Raw genomic sequence first — 17,008 nt, 5'->3', positions numbered from 1 at the left:
TTTTAAAAAATAAAAAACTGAAAATTGGGGCGTGTAATATTATTCGGCTCCTTTACTTTCAGGGCAGCAAACTCACTCCAGAAGTTCATTGAGGATCTCTGAATGATCCAATGTTGTCCTAAATGACTGATGATGATAAATATAATCCACTTGTGTGTAATCAAGTCTCCGTATAAATGCACCTGCTCTGTGATAGTCTCAGTGTTCTGTTTAAAGTGCAGATAGCATCATGAAGACCAAGGAACACAACAGGCAGGTCCGTGATACTGTTGTGGAGAAGTTTAAAGCCGGATTTGGTTACAAAAAGATTTCCAAAACTTTAAACATCCCAAGAAGTACTGTGCAAGCGATCATATTGAAATGGAAGGAGTATCATACCACTGCAAATCTACCAACACCTGGCCATCCATACAAACTTTCAACTCAAAGAAGGGGAAGACTGATCAGAGATGCAGCCAAGAGGCCCATGATCACTCTGGATGAACTGCAGAGATCTACAGCTGAGGTGGGAGAGTCTGTCCATAGGACAACAATCAGTCGTACACTGCACAAATCTGGCCTTTATGGAAGAGTGTCAAGAAGAAAACCATTTCTCAAAGCTATCTATAAAAAGTGTTGTTTAAAGGGAACCTGTCATCAGAAATTTTGCTTTAAACCTAAAAGTTTCCCCCTCTGCAGCTCCTGGGCTGCATTCTAGCAAGGTTCCTGTACTTTTTGTGGCCCCTTTTAAACCAAATGTCCTGAGATATGAAATTCAGCGTTGGGGGGCGGCGTCAATGTGCAGGAGGAACAGCAACGGTCAGCAAAGAGCCCGCCCCCATGGACGATTTACAAAATTTACATAGCAAAAGGTACAAGTTTATAAAGTATTTAATTTGGTTTAAAAGGGGCCTTAAAAAGTACAGGAACCTTGCTAGAATGCAGCCCAGGAGCTGCAGAGGTGGAAACTTTTAGGTTTCAAGCTAAATTTCTGATGACAGATTCCCTTTAAAGTTTGCCACAAGCCACCTGGGAGACACACCAAACATGTGGAAGAAGGTGTTTGGGTCAGATGAAACTAAAATCGAACTTTTTGGGCACAATGCCAAACTATATGTTTGGCATAAAAGCAACACAGCTAATCACCCTGAACACACCATCCCCGCTGTCAAACATGCTGGTGGCAGCATCATGGTTTGGGCCTGCTTTTCTTCAGCAGGGACAGGGAAGATGATTAAAATTGATGGGAAGATGGATGGAGCCAAATACATGACCATTCTTGAAGAAAACCTGTTGGAGTCTGCAAAAGACCTGAGACTGGGACAGAGATTTGTCTTTCAACAAGACAATGATCCAAAACATAAAGCAAAATCTACAATTGAATGGTTCACAAATAAACGTATCTAGGTGTTACAATGGCTAAGTCCAGACCTGAATCCAATCGAGAATCTGTGGAAAGAGCTGAAAACTGCTGTTCACAAACACTCTCCATCCAACCTCACTCAGCTCCAGCTATTTGCAAAGGAAGAATAGGCAAGAATTTCAGTCTCTCGATGTGAAAACCCGATAGCGACATACCCCAAGCGACTTGCAGCTGTAATCGCAGCAAAAGGTGGCGCTACAAAGTATTAACTTAAAGGGGACGAATAATATTGCACGCCCCAATTTTCAGTTTATTATTTTCTATAAAAGTTTAAAATAAGCAATAAATTTCGTTCTACTTCACAATAGTGTCCCACTTGTTGATTCTTCACCATAAAATTAAAATTTTTATCTTTTTGTTATGTGGGAAAAGGTTGAAAAAAATCATCAGGTAAATTTCATAAAAATTAACTGCCTGGGTAATAGGCCATGGGCAAAAAGCTGATCTGAAACGCGTAGCTTTTTGCTCACGGCCTGTTACCCAGGCGGTTAATTTTCATGGAATTTACCTGATAATTCTTTTTACATATAATGGAGTTGGATTTTAATGTTATAATAAAGATTTAAAATTTTTAATATTTCATCTGGAGCTGGATTTTCTTTGTTGACCTTGGATTCTGCACACATGAGAGCGTTTTTTTCCTTGCTCCACAGGTACAATACCACTTTAGGTGAGCCTTCTTTTTTTCCCTTTTTTCTTTTTCACTATGCCTGAGATTTAATCCTTGTTCCCACTCTTAAGGCAAGTTAAGCGGGCTTTACACGCTACGATATATCTAACGAGATGTCGGCGGGGTCACGTCCGGCCTCGTTAGTGATATCGTAGCGTGTGACAGCTATGAACGAGCAGAAATACTCACTTTCTCGTTCATCGTTGACACGTCGCTCATTTTCTAAAAATCGAATGTCCTGTTGTTCATTGTTCCCGAGGCAGCACACATCGCTCCGTGTGACACCCCGGGAACGATGAACTGCAGCTTACCTACGTCCCGCCGGCAATGCAGAAGAAAGGAGGTGGGCGGAATGTTTACGTCCCGCTCATCTCCGCCCCTCAGCTTCTATTGGCCGGCCGCTGTGTGACGTTGCTGTGACGCCGAACGTCCATCCCCCTTCCGGAAGTGGATGTTCGCCGCCCACAGCTAGGTCGTTTGGAAGGTAAGTACGTGTGATGGGGGGTTACAACATTGTGCGAAACGGGCAACAAATTGCCCGTGCCACACAAACGATGGGGGCGGGTGCGATCGCAAATGCGATCGCACAAGAAATCGACACATGTAAGGCAGCCTTTAGGAGCACTACTCAATTCAAAATGGCATATTTTGGGGGGACTGATATCAGGGCTTTATGATGATTATTTCATTACCTTCACTTTGTTGTCCTTAAAGGAGTACTTCCATCTCCAAGATCCTTTCCCAATATGTAGTAGGTGTAATAATAATGTTAGCAAATACCTCCAATTATAAATCTAGTATGGATCTCCTGATATAGTCATGTATCTTTCCTCATGTGTAGGGCATTATAGCTTAGGTATCCATAACAAAAAAGTTTGCACTCTGAAATGCTAAAGCATGAAAACCGTGAAGGTAAGAATATACAGTCAGGGCCAGAAATATTTGGACAGTGACACAAGTTTTGTTATTATAGCTGTTTACAAAAACGTGTTCAGAAATACAATTATATATATAATATGGGCTGAAAGTGCACACTCCCAGCTGCAATATGAGAGTTTTCACATCCAAATCGGAGAAAGGGTTTAGGAATCATAGCTCTGTGATGCATAGCCTCCTCTTTTTAAAGGGACCAAAAGTAATTGGACAAGGGACTCTAAGGGCTGCAATTAACTCTGAAGGCGTCTCCCTCGTTAACCTGTAATCAATGAAGTAGTTAAAAGGTCTGGGGTTGATTACAGGTGTGTGGTTTTGCATTTGGAAGCTGTTGCTGTGACCAGACAACATGCGGTCTAAGGAACTCTCAATTGAGGTGAAGCAGAACATCCTGAGGCTGAAAAAAAAGAAAAAAATCATCAGAGAGATAGCAGACATGCGTGGAGTAGCAAAATCAACAGTCGGGTACATTCTGAGAAAAAATGAATTGACTGGTGAGCTTGGGAACTCAAAAAGGCCTGGGCATCCACGGATGACAACAGTTGTGGATGATCGCCGCATACTTTCTTTGGTGAAGAAGAACCCGTTCACAACATCAACTGAAGTCCAGAACACTCTCAGTGAAGTAGGTGTATCTGTCTCTAAATCAACAGTAAAGAGAAGACTCCATGAAAGTAAATACAAAGGGTTCACATCTAGATGCAAACCATTCATCAATTCCAAAAATAGACAGGCCAGAGTTAAATTTGCTGAAAAACACCTCATGAAGCCAGCTCAGTTCTGGAAAAGTATTCTATGGACAGATGAGACAAAGATCAACCTGTACCAGAATGATGGGAAGAAAAAAGTTTGGAGAAGAAAGGGAACGGCACATGATCCATGGCACACCACATCCTCTGTAAAACATGGTGGAGGCAACGTGATGGCATGGGCATGCATGGCTTTCAATGGCACTGGGTCACTTGTGTTTGTTGATGACATATTAGCAGACAAGAGTAGCCGGATGAATTCTGAAGTGTACCGGGATATACTTTCAGCCCAGATTCAGCCAAATGCCGCAAAGTTGATCGGACGGTGCTTCATAGTACAGATGGACAATGACCCCAAGCATACAGCCAAAGCTACCCAGGAGTTCATGAGTGCAAAAAAGTGGAACATTCTGCAATGGCCAAGTCAATCACCAGATCTTAACCCAATTGAGCATGCATTTCACTTGCTCAAATCCAGACTTAAGACGGAAAAACCCACAAACAAGCAAGACCTGAAGGCTGCGGCTGTAAAGGCCTGGCAAAGCATTAAGAAGGAGGAAACCCAGCGTTTGGTGATGTCCATGGGTTCCAGACTTAAGGCAGTGATTGCCTCCAAAGGATTCGCAGCAAAATATTGAAAATAAAAAAATTTTTGTTTGGGTTTGGTCTATTTGTCCAATTACTTGTGACCTCCTAAAATGTGGAGTGTTTGTAAAGAAATGTGTATAATTCCTACAATTTCTATCAGATATTTTTGTTCAAACCTTCAAATTAAACGTTACAATCTGCACTTGAATTCTGTTGTAGAGGTTTCATTTCAAATCCAATGTGGTGGCATGTAGAGCCCAACTCGCGAAAATTGTGTCACTGTCCAAATATTTCTGGACCTAACTGTAGATATGTATTACATATCTTTATAAGGAAATCTAAGAAAAAATACCCAGTATACGATATATGCCATGAAGTGGCTACTGGGCAGATATAGAAATAGCCATTTTTGTATGCTAAATATCTTATTTATTTCTTAGATTTCCTTGAGCAGTAATGCATATATCTAATATATAAAGCTCAGTGTTTGTGTGTATGTGTGTGTGTGTGTGTGTGTATGTGTATGTGTGTATGTGTGTGTGTGTGTGTGTGTGTGTGTGTGTGTGTGTGTATATGTGTGTGTGTGTGTGTGTGTGTGTGTGTGTGTGTGTGTGTGTGTGTGTGTGCATGTCCGCTAAAGGACACTATGGTGAGACTATTCTTTTTTGTTTCAATAAACCAAAGGACATTTCTCGAAAACTAATATCTTTGTCACTTGTGCAATTGAAAACTGTAACCTGACTTTTCTATGGTGGTTTACATTGATCCCAGGGTGATGATGTATATCCATGGTAAGTGGAGGCCATGGATATTTTGGTACTAGAGTGTACTTCTGGACTTCATAGCAGACCATGATTTTTGCTACATACTGCAATATACTTACCGCAGTATATATTGTTCAAGGGATCAGACAATCGCAGCTTCAAGTATCCCATAGTGATGAAAAAAAAATGAAAAACATAAAATTTAATAAACCCTTTGAAAAAATAAAGAAAACAAAAGGTAAAGTAAAAAGATATATATATATATATATATATATATATATATATATATATATATATATATATATATAAAATTTTTGATAATCATCATATCTGCAAAATTCCAAACTATCAAAATATTAAATTAATTAACCATATGGTTAATGCCATAAAACAAATCTAAACTATTTCTGTCTCTGCACCGCCCTAAAGTATGCAATAAAAAGCTTCAGGTTACTATACAAAAAAGACATCCCTTAGACCTCCTTCACATGTCAGTGTCTCCGGTATGTGTTTGATCTGTTTCCTCACGTGCCGGAAACACGGGCACACATAGACCCATTAAAATCAATGGGTCTGCGCTCACGTGCGTGTTGTGCCATGGACCGTGTGTTCGTGTGGAGCATACGTGTGCCCGTGTGCTCCACACGTAGACATGTCCGATTTTGTCTGGCATCATGGGTGTCACACGGATCGCACACGGACCGCACGGATGTGATCCATGTTACACGCACCGGAGAAAACACACGTGTCTTTGAAATAAAATGAATTTCTACACTCACCTTCTCCAGCCCTGCTGTCTCTACCGCTGCTGTCACTTGCTTCCTTCCCGCTCATTATGCTTATGAATATTCACTGCACTGCGGGCCGGAAGCAGCAGAGGGGAGTCGGCAGGACTGGAGAGCAAAGATCAGCACCACGGACAGCAATGCCAGGGACAGGTGAGCAGAAAGTTCCCGTTCTCCGTGTGTTATCACGGATAGCACACGGAGAACACATGTGTGCCATAAACACGGCATATGGAGGGCAATATGCACCTTTGAAACGTCCGTGAAAAATGTGCGTGATTTTCAGACATGTGAAAGAGGCCTTAGACAGATCGATCGTCTGAAAGATGATAAAATCGATGGATCTCATATTATGGCAAAACATAACAAAATTTTTGCTACAAATTTCTGCATATTTTTTACCACTTAAACAATCGCCGTAATTGTACTAAGTTAAAAATAAAAAATATTTTTACCGTTTAATGAATGCCAAAATTAAGAAAGCCAAAAAATGATGGGAAAATTGTGCATTATTTCACCTTGTTTGAATTTTCTTCCAATTTTCCAGTACATTATATAGTATAATGAATGATGTCATTAAAAACTACAATTCAAAAAACAAACCCTTTTCTGTATGACTGTTAAGGGTGCTTTACACACAGCAACATCACTAGCGATGTGGCTCGTGAAAGCAACCGCCCCCGTCGTTTGTGTGTCACGGGCAAATCGCTGCCCGTGGCATACAAAATCGCTAGTACCCGTCACACGTGCTTAACCTTCCTAGCGACGTCGCACAGCAGGCGTCCAATAGAAGCGGAGGGGCGGAGAGCAGCTGCATGAAAGTCACGCCCACCTCGTTGCCGGAGGACGCAGGTACGCTGTTCGTCGTTCCTGGGGTGTCACTCATAGCAATGTGTACTGCCTCAGGAACGACAAACAACCTGTGTCCTGCAACAGCAACGATATTTGTGAAATGGACGTGTCAACAATCAACGATTTGGTGAGTATTTTGCATCGTTAGCGGTCGTTCGTACGTGTCACACGCAGCAACGTCGCTAATGAGGCCGGATGTGCGTCATGAATTCCGTGACCCCAACGACATCTCGTTAGAGATGTCGTTGCATGTAATGGGGCCTTTAGAAGAAGGGGAAAAAAATGAAAGCACAAAAAATGGCCGCTGCAAGAAGGTGATAAAACACTGCACCCCCAATTAATGCAAATTATGTAAGTTAGCCAATCAAAAGATTTTAAAACTATGTCATAATTTTCTGCAATTTTCCACATTATTTAAAGAGACAATCAGTTTGAATTTCAAAACCTCTGAACCACTGGAATTTTGATATATTGAATCATAAATGAAACAGTTTAACATTTGCTGTAAAAATTACTTGAGTCATATACAAATTAGATATCTGAAACACCTTGTTTAAAGAGAATCTATCAGCAGGTTTTTGTTTTGTAATCTGAGTATAGCATTAGCTAGAGGCTAAAGGCCCCGTTACATGCAACGACGGAACTAACGATATATTGCCGGGGTCACGGATTCCGTGACGCACATCCAGCATCGTTAGCGACGCCGTTGCGTGTGACAGCAAGGAACGATGGAAAATACTCACCTTATTGTCCATCGTTGACACATCGTTCCTTTTTTAAAAAAAAAATCGGTGATTGTTGAGCACGCAGGTTGTTCTTCGTTCCCCAGGCAGCACACATCGCTACGTGTGACACCTCGGGAACGACGAACTACAGCTTACCTGTGGCCGCCGGCAATGCGGAAGGAAGGAGGTGGGCGGGATGTTACGTCCCGCTCATCTCCGCACCTCCGCTTTTATTGGGCGGCCGCTTAGTGACGCCGCTGTGACGCCGCACGAATTGCCCCCTTAGAAAGGAGGCGGTTTGCCGGAAACAGCGACGTCGCTAGGCAGGTAAGTCCGTGTGACAGGTCCTACCGATTTTGTGCGCCACGGGCAGCGATTTGCCCGTGACGCACAAATGATGGGGGCGGGTGCTTTCACCAGCGATGTCGCTAGCGATATTGCTGCGTGTAACACCCCCTTTAGACACTGATTTCAGTGATATGTCACTTATTAAGCTGTGGGCTGTTTCAATTTCAATGAGTGATTTATCAGCAGGAGAGTATCACTGACAGACTAGCTGCCCGCTTACCACCTAATCCAACCAATTCCCCAGCACTGATTAGCAACACACTGTAAATATACAATGTACATAGAGAGTAGAGAGCTGTGGGGTGGACAGGGTTAACTTTGTGAACTCTGCTACATGCAATATCTAAGAACTCTGCTTGTGTCACAACTGCTGCATTCAGTAAACTAAGTGATACATCAATGGAATCAGGGTCTCTTTCTCTACATTATGCTGCTCTGAGATGAGATAGAAAATAACCCTGCTAACAAATTCCCTTTAAACTAAAGTTTGTTGACCTGTAATCCGTGGAGGAGATAAATATGAGTTTTGATTTCTTCAACCTAAGTGTATGTATACTTATGGCTTCAACTATAACTGAGGATCAGATCATGCTCGTTTGTATCTTCTCTGTGCTCTAAATCCAGTGCACACGCAGTAAGAGACGTAACTTCAGGCATAGACATTGATGTCCTACCTATGTGAGACTGCAGAAAAAACAAGATAGCCAGCACTAAATGTGCACTACTGCACTAAAAATTCCAAACTGCATTAAAATTTGAGATTTTTGGCAAAAAAATTGCAATTTCTTGAGCTACCCCGCCACGTTACGGAAAATCTCTTTGGAGTAGTCCTACTCTAAATTACTTTTATTTAATATGTGCCATACGGCCTCACATAAGAAAAAGTAGAACTGTTCTTAGCAGCACTTACCGAAGCTAAGAAATCGTAGTGCGAACGTTCCAAGACATGCTCAAAGTCATGTCTTTTACTGCAAAAGAACAAAATTCTGTTGACATATTCCTTTTAAGACTGTCTAGACTAATGCGGTACGATCTATCGTGCGATCGCACGAGCGATCGTACCCGCCCCCGTCGTTTGTGCGTCACGGGCAAATCGCTGCCCGTGTCGCTCAAAGTCGTTAAACCGCAATCACACGTACTTACCTGCTGAGTGACCTCGCTGTGGGCGGCGAACATCCTCTTCCTGAAGGGGGAGGGACGTTCGGCGTCACAGCAACGTCACACAGCGGCCGGCCAATAGAAGCGGAGGGGCAGAGATGAGCGGAACGTAAACATCCCGCCCACCTTCTTCCTTCCGCATAGCCGGTGTGTGCCACGGGACGCAGGTAAGCGGTGTTCATCGTTCCCGGGGTATCACACGGAGCGATGTGTGCTGCCCCGGGTACGATGAACAACCGGCGCCATGAAAAATAAACGATTTTTTAAAAATAAGAGATGTGTACACGACTCACGATTTGTGACCGATTCAGCGTCGCTCGAAGGTGTCACACGAAACGACGTCGCAAACGATGCCGAATGTGCGTCACGAAAACCGTGACCCTGACGATGCATCGCACGATAAATCGTCTCGTGTGATGCCCGCATTAGTTTATGGTATGACAAACAATTAGTAAATCTGTGCAAAATAATAACGTAAGCAATGTGCTTAATTACTTGTACAGTTGGTACGGAAAGAATTCAGACTCCTTTAAATTTTTTACTCTTTGTTTCATTGCAGCCATTTGGTATATTCAAAAAAGTTACGGTATTTTTTTTCTCATTAATGTACACTCTGCACCCCATCTTGATAGAAAAAAACAGAAATGTAGAAATGTTTGCAAATTCATTGAACAAGAAACATATCACATGGTCATAAGTATTCAGACCCTTTGCTCAGACACTTATATTTAAGTCACACGCTGTCCATTTCCTTTTGATCCTCCTTGAGATGGTTCTACTCCCTCATTGGAGTCCAGCTGTGTTTATTTAAACTGATAGGACTTGATTTGGAAAGGTGCACACCTGTCTATATAAGACCTCACAGCTCACAGTGCATGTCACACCAAATGAGAATCATGAGGTCAAAGGAACTGCCCAAGGAGCTCAGAGACAGAATTGTGGCAAAGCACATATCTGGCCAAGGCTACAAAAAGATTTCTGCACTACTCAAGGGTCCTAAGAGCACAGTGGCCTCCATAATCCTTAAATGGAAGAAGTTTGGGACCACCAGAACTCTTCATAGACCTGGCCGTCCAGCCAAACTGAGCAATCGTGGGAGAAGAGCCTTGGTGAGAGAGGTAAAGAAGAACCCCAAGATCACTGTGGCTGAGTTCTAGAGATGCAGTAGGGAGATGGGAGAAAGTTCCACAAAGTCAACAATCACATCAGCTCTCCACCAGTCGGGCCTTTATGGCAGAGTGGCCCAACGTAAGCCTGTCCTCAGTGTAACACATATCAGGAATGTAGAAGCTGTGAACAAGTAGCGCACCAGATTAAAACCAAATAAGTAAAATTAGGAAAAACTCACCCATAGGGGTTTTTGCCAGTCACAACGCCTATATTTACGTAGTATCAAGGTGAAACAGCTGCAGCCCCGAAGTAGTCAGAAGGAGATAGATGAAGGAAATCACGTGTCATGCCGCGCTTATCACCATTCAAGACTGAATAAATTATTTCATGCCTTTATAAGGATTGTTAAGTACAGGTAAACACGTGTTGTAGGTCGCAGACCCCTTCCTCAGGACAATAGGACAATAACAGTGACAAAGGATCCTTGTCACTGCTATTGTCCTGAGGAAGGGCATGGAATAATTTATTCAGTCTTCAATGGTGATAAGCGCTGCGTGACACCCGGTTTCCTTCATCTATCTCCTTCAGTGCAAGACATATGAAAGCCGGCATAGAGTTTGCAAAAAAAAAAAAACACATGAAGGACTCCCAGACTATGAAAAATAAGATTCTTTAGTCTAATGAGACGAAGATAAAACTTTTTGGTGATAATTCTAAGCCGCATGTGTGGAGAAAACCAGGCACTGCTCATCACCTGCCCATCACAATCCCAACAGTCAAACATGGTGGTAGCAGCATCATGCTATGGGGGTGTTTTTCAGCTTCAGGGACAAGACGACTGGTTGCAATTGCAGGAAAGATGAATGCAGCCAAGTACAGAGATATCCTGGAAGAAAACCTCTTCCAAACTGCTCTGGACCTCAGACTTGGCCAAAGATTCACCTTACAACAAGACAATAACCCTAAGCACACAGCTAAAATAACAAATGAGTGGCTTCAGAACAACTCTGTGACCATTCTTGACTGGCACAGACAGAGCCCTGACCTAAACCCAATTGAGCATCTCTGGAGAGACCTGAAAATGACTGTCCACCAACAGTCACCATCCAACCTGACAGAACTGGAGAGGATCTGCAAGGAAGAATGGCAGAGGATCCCCAAATCCAGGTGTGAAAAACTTGTTGCCTCATTCCCAAGAAGACTCATATCTGTACTAGCTCAAAAGGGTGCTTCTACTCAATACTGAGCAAAGGGTCTGAATACTTATGACCATGTGATATTTCAGTTTTTCTTATTTAATACATTTGCAAAAATTTCTACATTTCTGGGGTTTTTTCTGTCAAGATGGGGTGCAGAGTGTACATTAATGAGAAAAAAATGAACTTTTTTGAGTTTACCAAATGGCTGCAATGAAACAAAGAGTGAAAAATTTAAAGGGGTCTGAATACTTTCCATATCCCCTGTAACACAATACAATAAGTTTTACTTACCCTTCCTTGGTCTGGCATTGTTTCTCTGCCGCTGCCCTGGTCTCTGTTGTTTGGCTGCAGTATTGATATCATGTCAACAACACTGCAGCTAATCACTGAGCTTTGCAACTCTTTCCATCTATACCAGAAAAGGCACTGAGCTGAGTGATCGGTTGCAGGGCTGTAGTAGATACAATAGACTGGTGGTTGTAAAGCTCAGCTTTTGTTTTATTGTTTTAAAGGAAACCAGTCAGGAAAAACAACACTATAAATCTGCAGATATTTGTTTAATCTGGAGGTTAATAGCATTCTGAAGCTGCACGGTGTCCACACTGAGAGCCCCGCTGCCAGGAGGAAATTAACTTTATTCCTCCGGGCAGCCAAGGTTTTTCAGTCATACGAGGCGAGGCTGGCGCAGCTTCAGTCACCCCTCTATGCCTCAGCATTAGAATCAGCTTTCAGTCAGCTACCGCGCTCACTATGCACAGAGCCATGCCGGAATCCACCTCAAAAAGGCGCTAACCCCCCCACACCAAAAACAATCATAGCAACTTGCTATGGATATGTTCAGTCTTTTTTAGCTTCTCATAAATGCTTCAGGCTTCGAAAGCCGTGAAGCAGCTCAAAGAAATAACCTGTGCTTAAGAATTTAAGGCATTTTCCATTAAAAAGAAGCCACTGACAATTTTATATATACTGTTATGGTAAAAAAAAAAAAAAAAAGACGCCAACAGCGAATCTGCTGCAAAAACAACTAAAAAGAAAAACCCCACTTGCATTTTCCTAGAAATCTTCTGCTTCGAAAATCACCGGTATCTAAAACATGTCACATGCACATAACCTAACTGAGCATATAGCTAAAGCTTTCTTCATAGAGGGCAACCTCTTTAAAGCACCACTTCAGCTTTTTTTTTTAACTGCTAGAGTGGTGCTTCTAATCTAAGTTCCCTGACCCCGGTCTTTAACTCACCCTCCGGCATCTTCTTTTTCAGCGTCGCTCCTGTCGTCTTTGGCAATTTGTGACCTGCCGACTGCTCCAGTGTTTCATGGAGCGCCCTGGATGTCAGAACTCAAAGTAAGTCTATGAGAGCCTCGTTCTGGCTCTCATAGACTTGTGTTGAGAACTTGGTACATAACGTTTGACTTCCGGCCAGTTAGAAGTTGCAGTCACAAGGTGGCACTGTGGGACCGGAGACATGCTGAAAAAAGGTGAAGACAAGACAGTGACATTCTGATCAAACTTGGATCACAGTTTGATCTGAGTGTCATTTGCATAATCAATCCAACGTTCTTGCATGAGAGAATCTACTTTTAGGTGAGCACAGCCTTAGGGGTACTTTGCACACTATGACATTGCAGCTGCGATGTCGGTGGGGTCAAATCGAAAGTGACGCACATCCGGCATCGCAGGCGACATCGGAGTATGTGAATCCTTTTTACTACGATTAATGAGCGCAAAAGCGTCGAAATCGTATAATCTGTGTAGTGTCCGACATTTCCATAATTTCGGAAGGACCGATGTTACGATGTTGTTCCTCGTTCCTGCGGCAGCACACATCGCTGTGTATGAAGCCGCAGGAGTGAGGAACATCGCCTTACCTGGGTCCCGGCTGCAATGAGGAAGGAAGGAGGTAGGCGGGATGTTTACGTCTCGTCATCTCCGCCCCCCTGCTTCTATTGGCCGCCTGCCGTGTGACGTCGCTGTGACACCGCATGACCCGCCCCCTTAGGAAGGAGGCGGGTCGCCGGCCAGAGCGACGTCGCAGGGCAGGTAAGTGCATGTGAAGCTGCCGTAGCGATAATTTTCGCAACGGCAGCTATCACCATGATATCGCAGCTGCGACGGGGGCGGGGACTATCGCGCTCGGCATTGCTACCATCGGCTTGCGATGTCTTAGTTTGCAAAGTACCCCTTAGACCCAGCAGTTGGACTGAGCATGCAATATGATGAGAACAGTCCATATTTCTTGGATGTGTGAAACCGACCAATAGACTGATAAGATATACAAATTCCGTAGCTCACTGACAGACTCTTAGATAACTCATTCTGCAGCCGGCAAGAGAAATTGCAGCACATAGGCTACAGAAAACAAGTTGTGCAAACGTTTTAATGAAACCCAACTGCAAAAATTATTTTTAGAGCAAAATATAATAATTAAAGTAAAAAAAAAAAATCTGCCCCCGAAAGTGTCCATAGCCTTTACATTTTCTTAAAGGGGAATTGACTTGTAAATGTATAATGCATGTATTTTCTCAGACAGCATATTTTTGTCATACTCAGAACATCTCACAATACCAAGAACATGCACTTTTATAATTAACTAAAACCAGTAATGGATCCAAACATATGGAAAACAATTCAGCAGAGACTAATGCACGGCTCCCCAACCTGAGGCTCGGGAAGCATATGTTGCTCATGTGCCCGTGAAGTGTGGCTCGCAGCTGTCTGCCAGCATGGTGCATTTGTGCCAGGTCTTGCAAACAGCTATGAAGAGCAGGTCTCCAAATGGTGACATTTGTAAGTAGGCCCACATAGAAGAGCAGATCTGAATGGGGGTAAAGGTAGGAATCCCTGGATTTTGGTATACTGACCTAGGCCCCCTTCACACACACGTGTCTCCTGTACGTGTTAGGTCCGTTCCTGCACGTACCGGAGACACGGGCACACGTAGACACATTAAAATCAATGGGTCTGCGCACACATGCGTGTTTTGCCATGGAACGTGTGTACGTGTGGAGCATACGCGTGTCCGTGTGTTCCATATGTAGACATGTCCACGTTTTTTCCGGCATCACGGGTGTCACACGGCCTGCATACGGACCACACGGATGTAGTGTGGATGCGGTCCCGTGTGACACGTGCCGGAGAAAACTCACGTATCAGAGAAAAAAATAACAAATCTTTATTCACCTTCTCCAGCCCTCCTGTCTCTGCCGCTGCTGTCACTTGCTGCCGACCGCTGCTCATTATGCTCATTTAATATTCACTTCACTGCGGCCGGAAGCAGCAGCAGTGGGGAGGTGGCAGGGCTGGAGACCGAAGATCCGCACCACGGACAGCAATGCCAGGGACCGGTGAGCAGAAAGATCTCGTTCTCTGTGTGTTATCACGGAGAACACACGGAGAACACACGTAGTGCCATAAACACGGCTCTCGGAGGGCAAAACGCACCTTTGACACGTCCGTGAAACACGTGCGTGATTCTTACAGACATGTGAAGGGGGCCTAAGATTGATTTCTGTGGAAAAGCTTTGGCTGTCATTATACCAGGTACTCTGGTGAAGGCACTGGATTTGGCTTGCAACACTGTTTCAGAGCACACATTGTTCATGAATTTATGCCCCCCCCTAAAATTCAGACTATGCAATGATGAATGGGGCATAGTTTGTACCGCTGATAATCAGTATTGGAAGCAGCGTTCAGTCGATTCACCTCTCAGTTCTGTGCTGTTAGACGAAATGCCAATTACTGTCTCTGTTCCTGGCATCTGTCTTTCCGCGCAGAGCTGACAGCTACACTGGTTTCCTGTTGGCTTTGGACTTGTTATAGTCTTCCTGTCCTTCTCTGAATTTGATCTGTGCTGTATTATCTTAACCGCATTTCAAGGGGGTTTATTAAAAATACAGCATAATAAATCCAATCCTGCCAACAGGATTAACTAATCCTGAGAGCAAATAGGTTAAAATAATGTCATAAGCCACACAAACAGGCACATGAGCAGGAACGGCATGTCGTGTAATGCAATCATTTGTACTAAGCCTCGTCATATGCTTGTCCATTTGTCCATAGATACAGTGCAGTGTTTGGTAGGTTGTTATGGTGCTTTATCCCTCTCTAATTTTTGCTTTTTTTTATCTGCCCTAGATCCTGACTGGGGTGATACTGGAGGTCATTGCAGAAGCATTTGCCAAAGATTTCACCCCCGAAGTATCGCTAGCCTGGAGCAAATTACGGAGCCACATATACTGTCATGTACTGGCAACATACAAGGAGGTGGGCTGGACACAGTACCCCAGTAATTCAGTGTGAGCACGTCTATCTCCCAGAGAGAGCCAAGCCAAGGACTTCAGATCCTAGCTATCTCAGATCTCTGGGACAGCTGGGAAGTACGGGTGGTGGGGAAAATAGGCTTGGGTAGCTGGGTGGGCATGGGGGTTATAACTACAGGGTCTCTACAAACAGGGTGGGATGGGCTTTTTAATATGGCAGGAAAGTGCGATATGGTTTCTTTGACCTAGCCACAAGCAAATCCAGTTTATACAATAGGACGATAGAACAGAGTCAATCTCCGTGGGAGGGAGCAGAGACATATCATTCCGAGGATCTGGTGTTTTACAGTGCACATCATTAGGGTGGAAATATCTAGTATTGTACGTCAGGCTATTTTGAGATTGTCCTTGCCCTGTTATTCTCTGTCCCATATTTTCCACGTGTTCTGTGTTCTATAAAGCATGAGAAACAGATGATTTCTAAGAGATCCGTAGCTCATAAACGGGGCCCCTGTACATGATGGGGTTCACATTACATCATGGCTCAGTTACAACGCCATTCTAAATCCCACCGTTTTGCTTGGCATGCACTTGTATATTCTTCTTTTCTCATCATTTTATTTGGCTGGTTCTCATTTGATCAAGTGTCTTCATGAGACCAGTGGATAGAAACGGCTCAGTAATTTCCACCAGCCATTTTATTTTATCCTCAGTTACTAAAGACTCTTTATGGGACCAAATGTACAGGGAAATTTAGATTTGTATGGGATAAATTATAGCATTATAAAGAAGAAGTATCAGCTTAACCATGCAGTATATCAGCCTGGAAATGTTATCTCCCTATGTCAGTAAGTAGGCCCATAAGCCACTACTAAGGGATTACGATCTATAGGCAGAATGTTTTGGATGGTGGTGCGGGAGTGAAATTGTGGAATAGAGATGTATACACACCTGGCCTGTGACAAATTGTGTCCAAATGTGTCTGTCCATATATATAATGTTCTGTTTTACTGTGATATAGAAATAAAACATACTATTGGATCTATAATGGAGTTGGCCTCTATGTGAATGATTAATGTAATAATGATGATAATGATGTCAGACGTGTTTTATTCCAATACTATGCTAGGTGACATTGTTTGTACCTTAGTGCCAAGTTTAAGTATGATATCTTTGGTGACACTTGAACACAATATTATTTTAGAGTTGCTATCTACTGGATTGGCATAGGTAAGTGGACTAAAGGGTTGGTTTCATGTATTTCAGGAGCATACCGGTTCCAAGCCAGCCAGCCACCTTCATGCTTGCTGGAGGGCGGGCACCTTTGCTTGATTGACAATTTGGACAAGTAGCATTATTGTGCCACTGACCCAGACTGTATGCATATGATTCAGCTTTGCCTCTGCAGCATTGGTAGTGCAGCGGCACTGAAGCTGGTGAGGATAGAAAGATAACAGTGTGCCCC

General features: G+C 43.3%; 1 protein-coding gene across 2 annotated transcripts in view; it reads left to right on the top strand.

The window, feature by feature from the left end:
• Positions 1–16,591, top strand: part of CYGB (cytoglobin) — a 75,946-nt gene extending 59,355 nt beyond the window's left edge. For both annotated transcript variants that reach the window (XM_075349563.1, XM_075349561.1), the window contains one exon: positions 15,419–16,591. In XM_075349563.1, coding sequence (XP_075205678.1) covers positions 15,419–15,583 — 165 coding nt within the window. In that variant the 3' untranslated portion in view covers positions 15,584–16,591. The remainder of the gene's footprint in view (positions 1–15,418) is intronic.
• Positions 16,592–17,008: the final 417 nt, after the last annotated feature.

The sequence above is a fragment of the Anomaloglossus baeobatrachus genome, chromosome 5 (assembly GCF_048569485.1).
Source record: "Anomaloglossus baeobatrachus isolate aAnoBae1 chromosome 5, aAnoBae1.hap1, whole genome shotgun sequence".
NCBI classification, from domain to species: Eukaryota; Metazoa; Chordata; class Amphibia; order Anura; family Aromobatidae; genus Anomaloglossus; species Anomaloglossus baeobatrachus.
The sequence above is the reverse complement of the archived record's forward strand: the minus strand, read 5'-3'. Positions and strand labels throughout refer to the sequence as shown.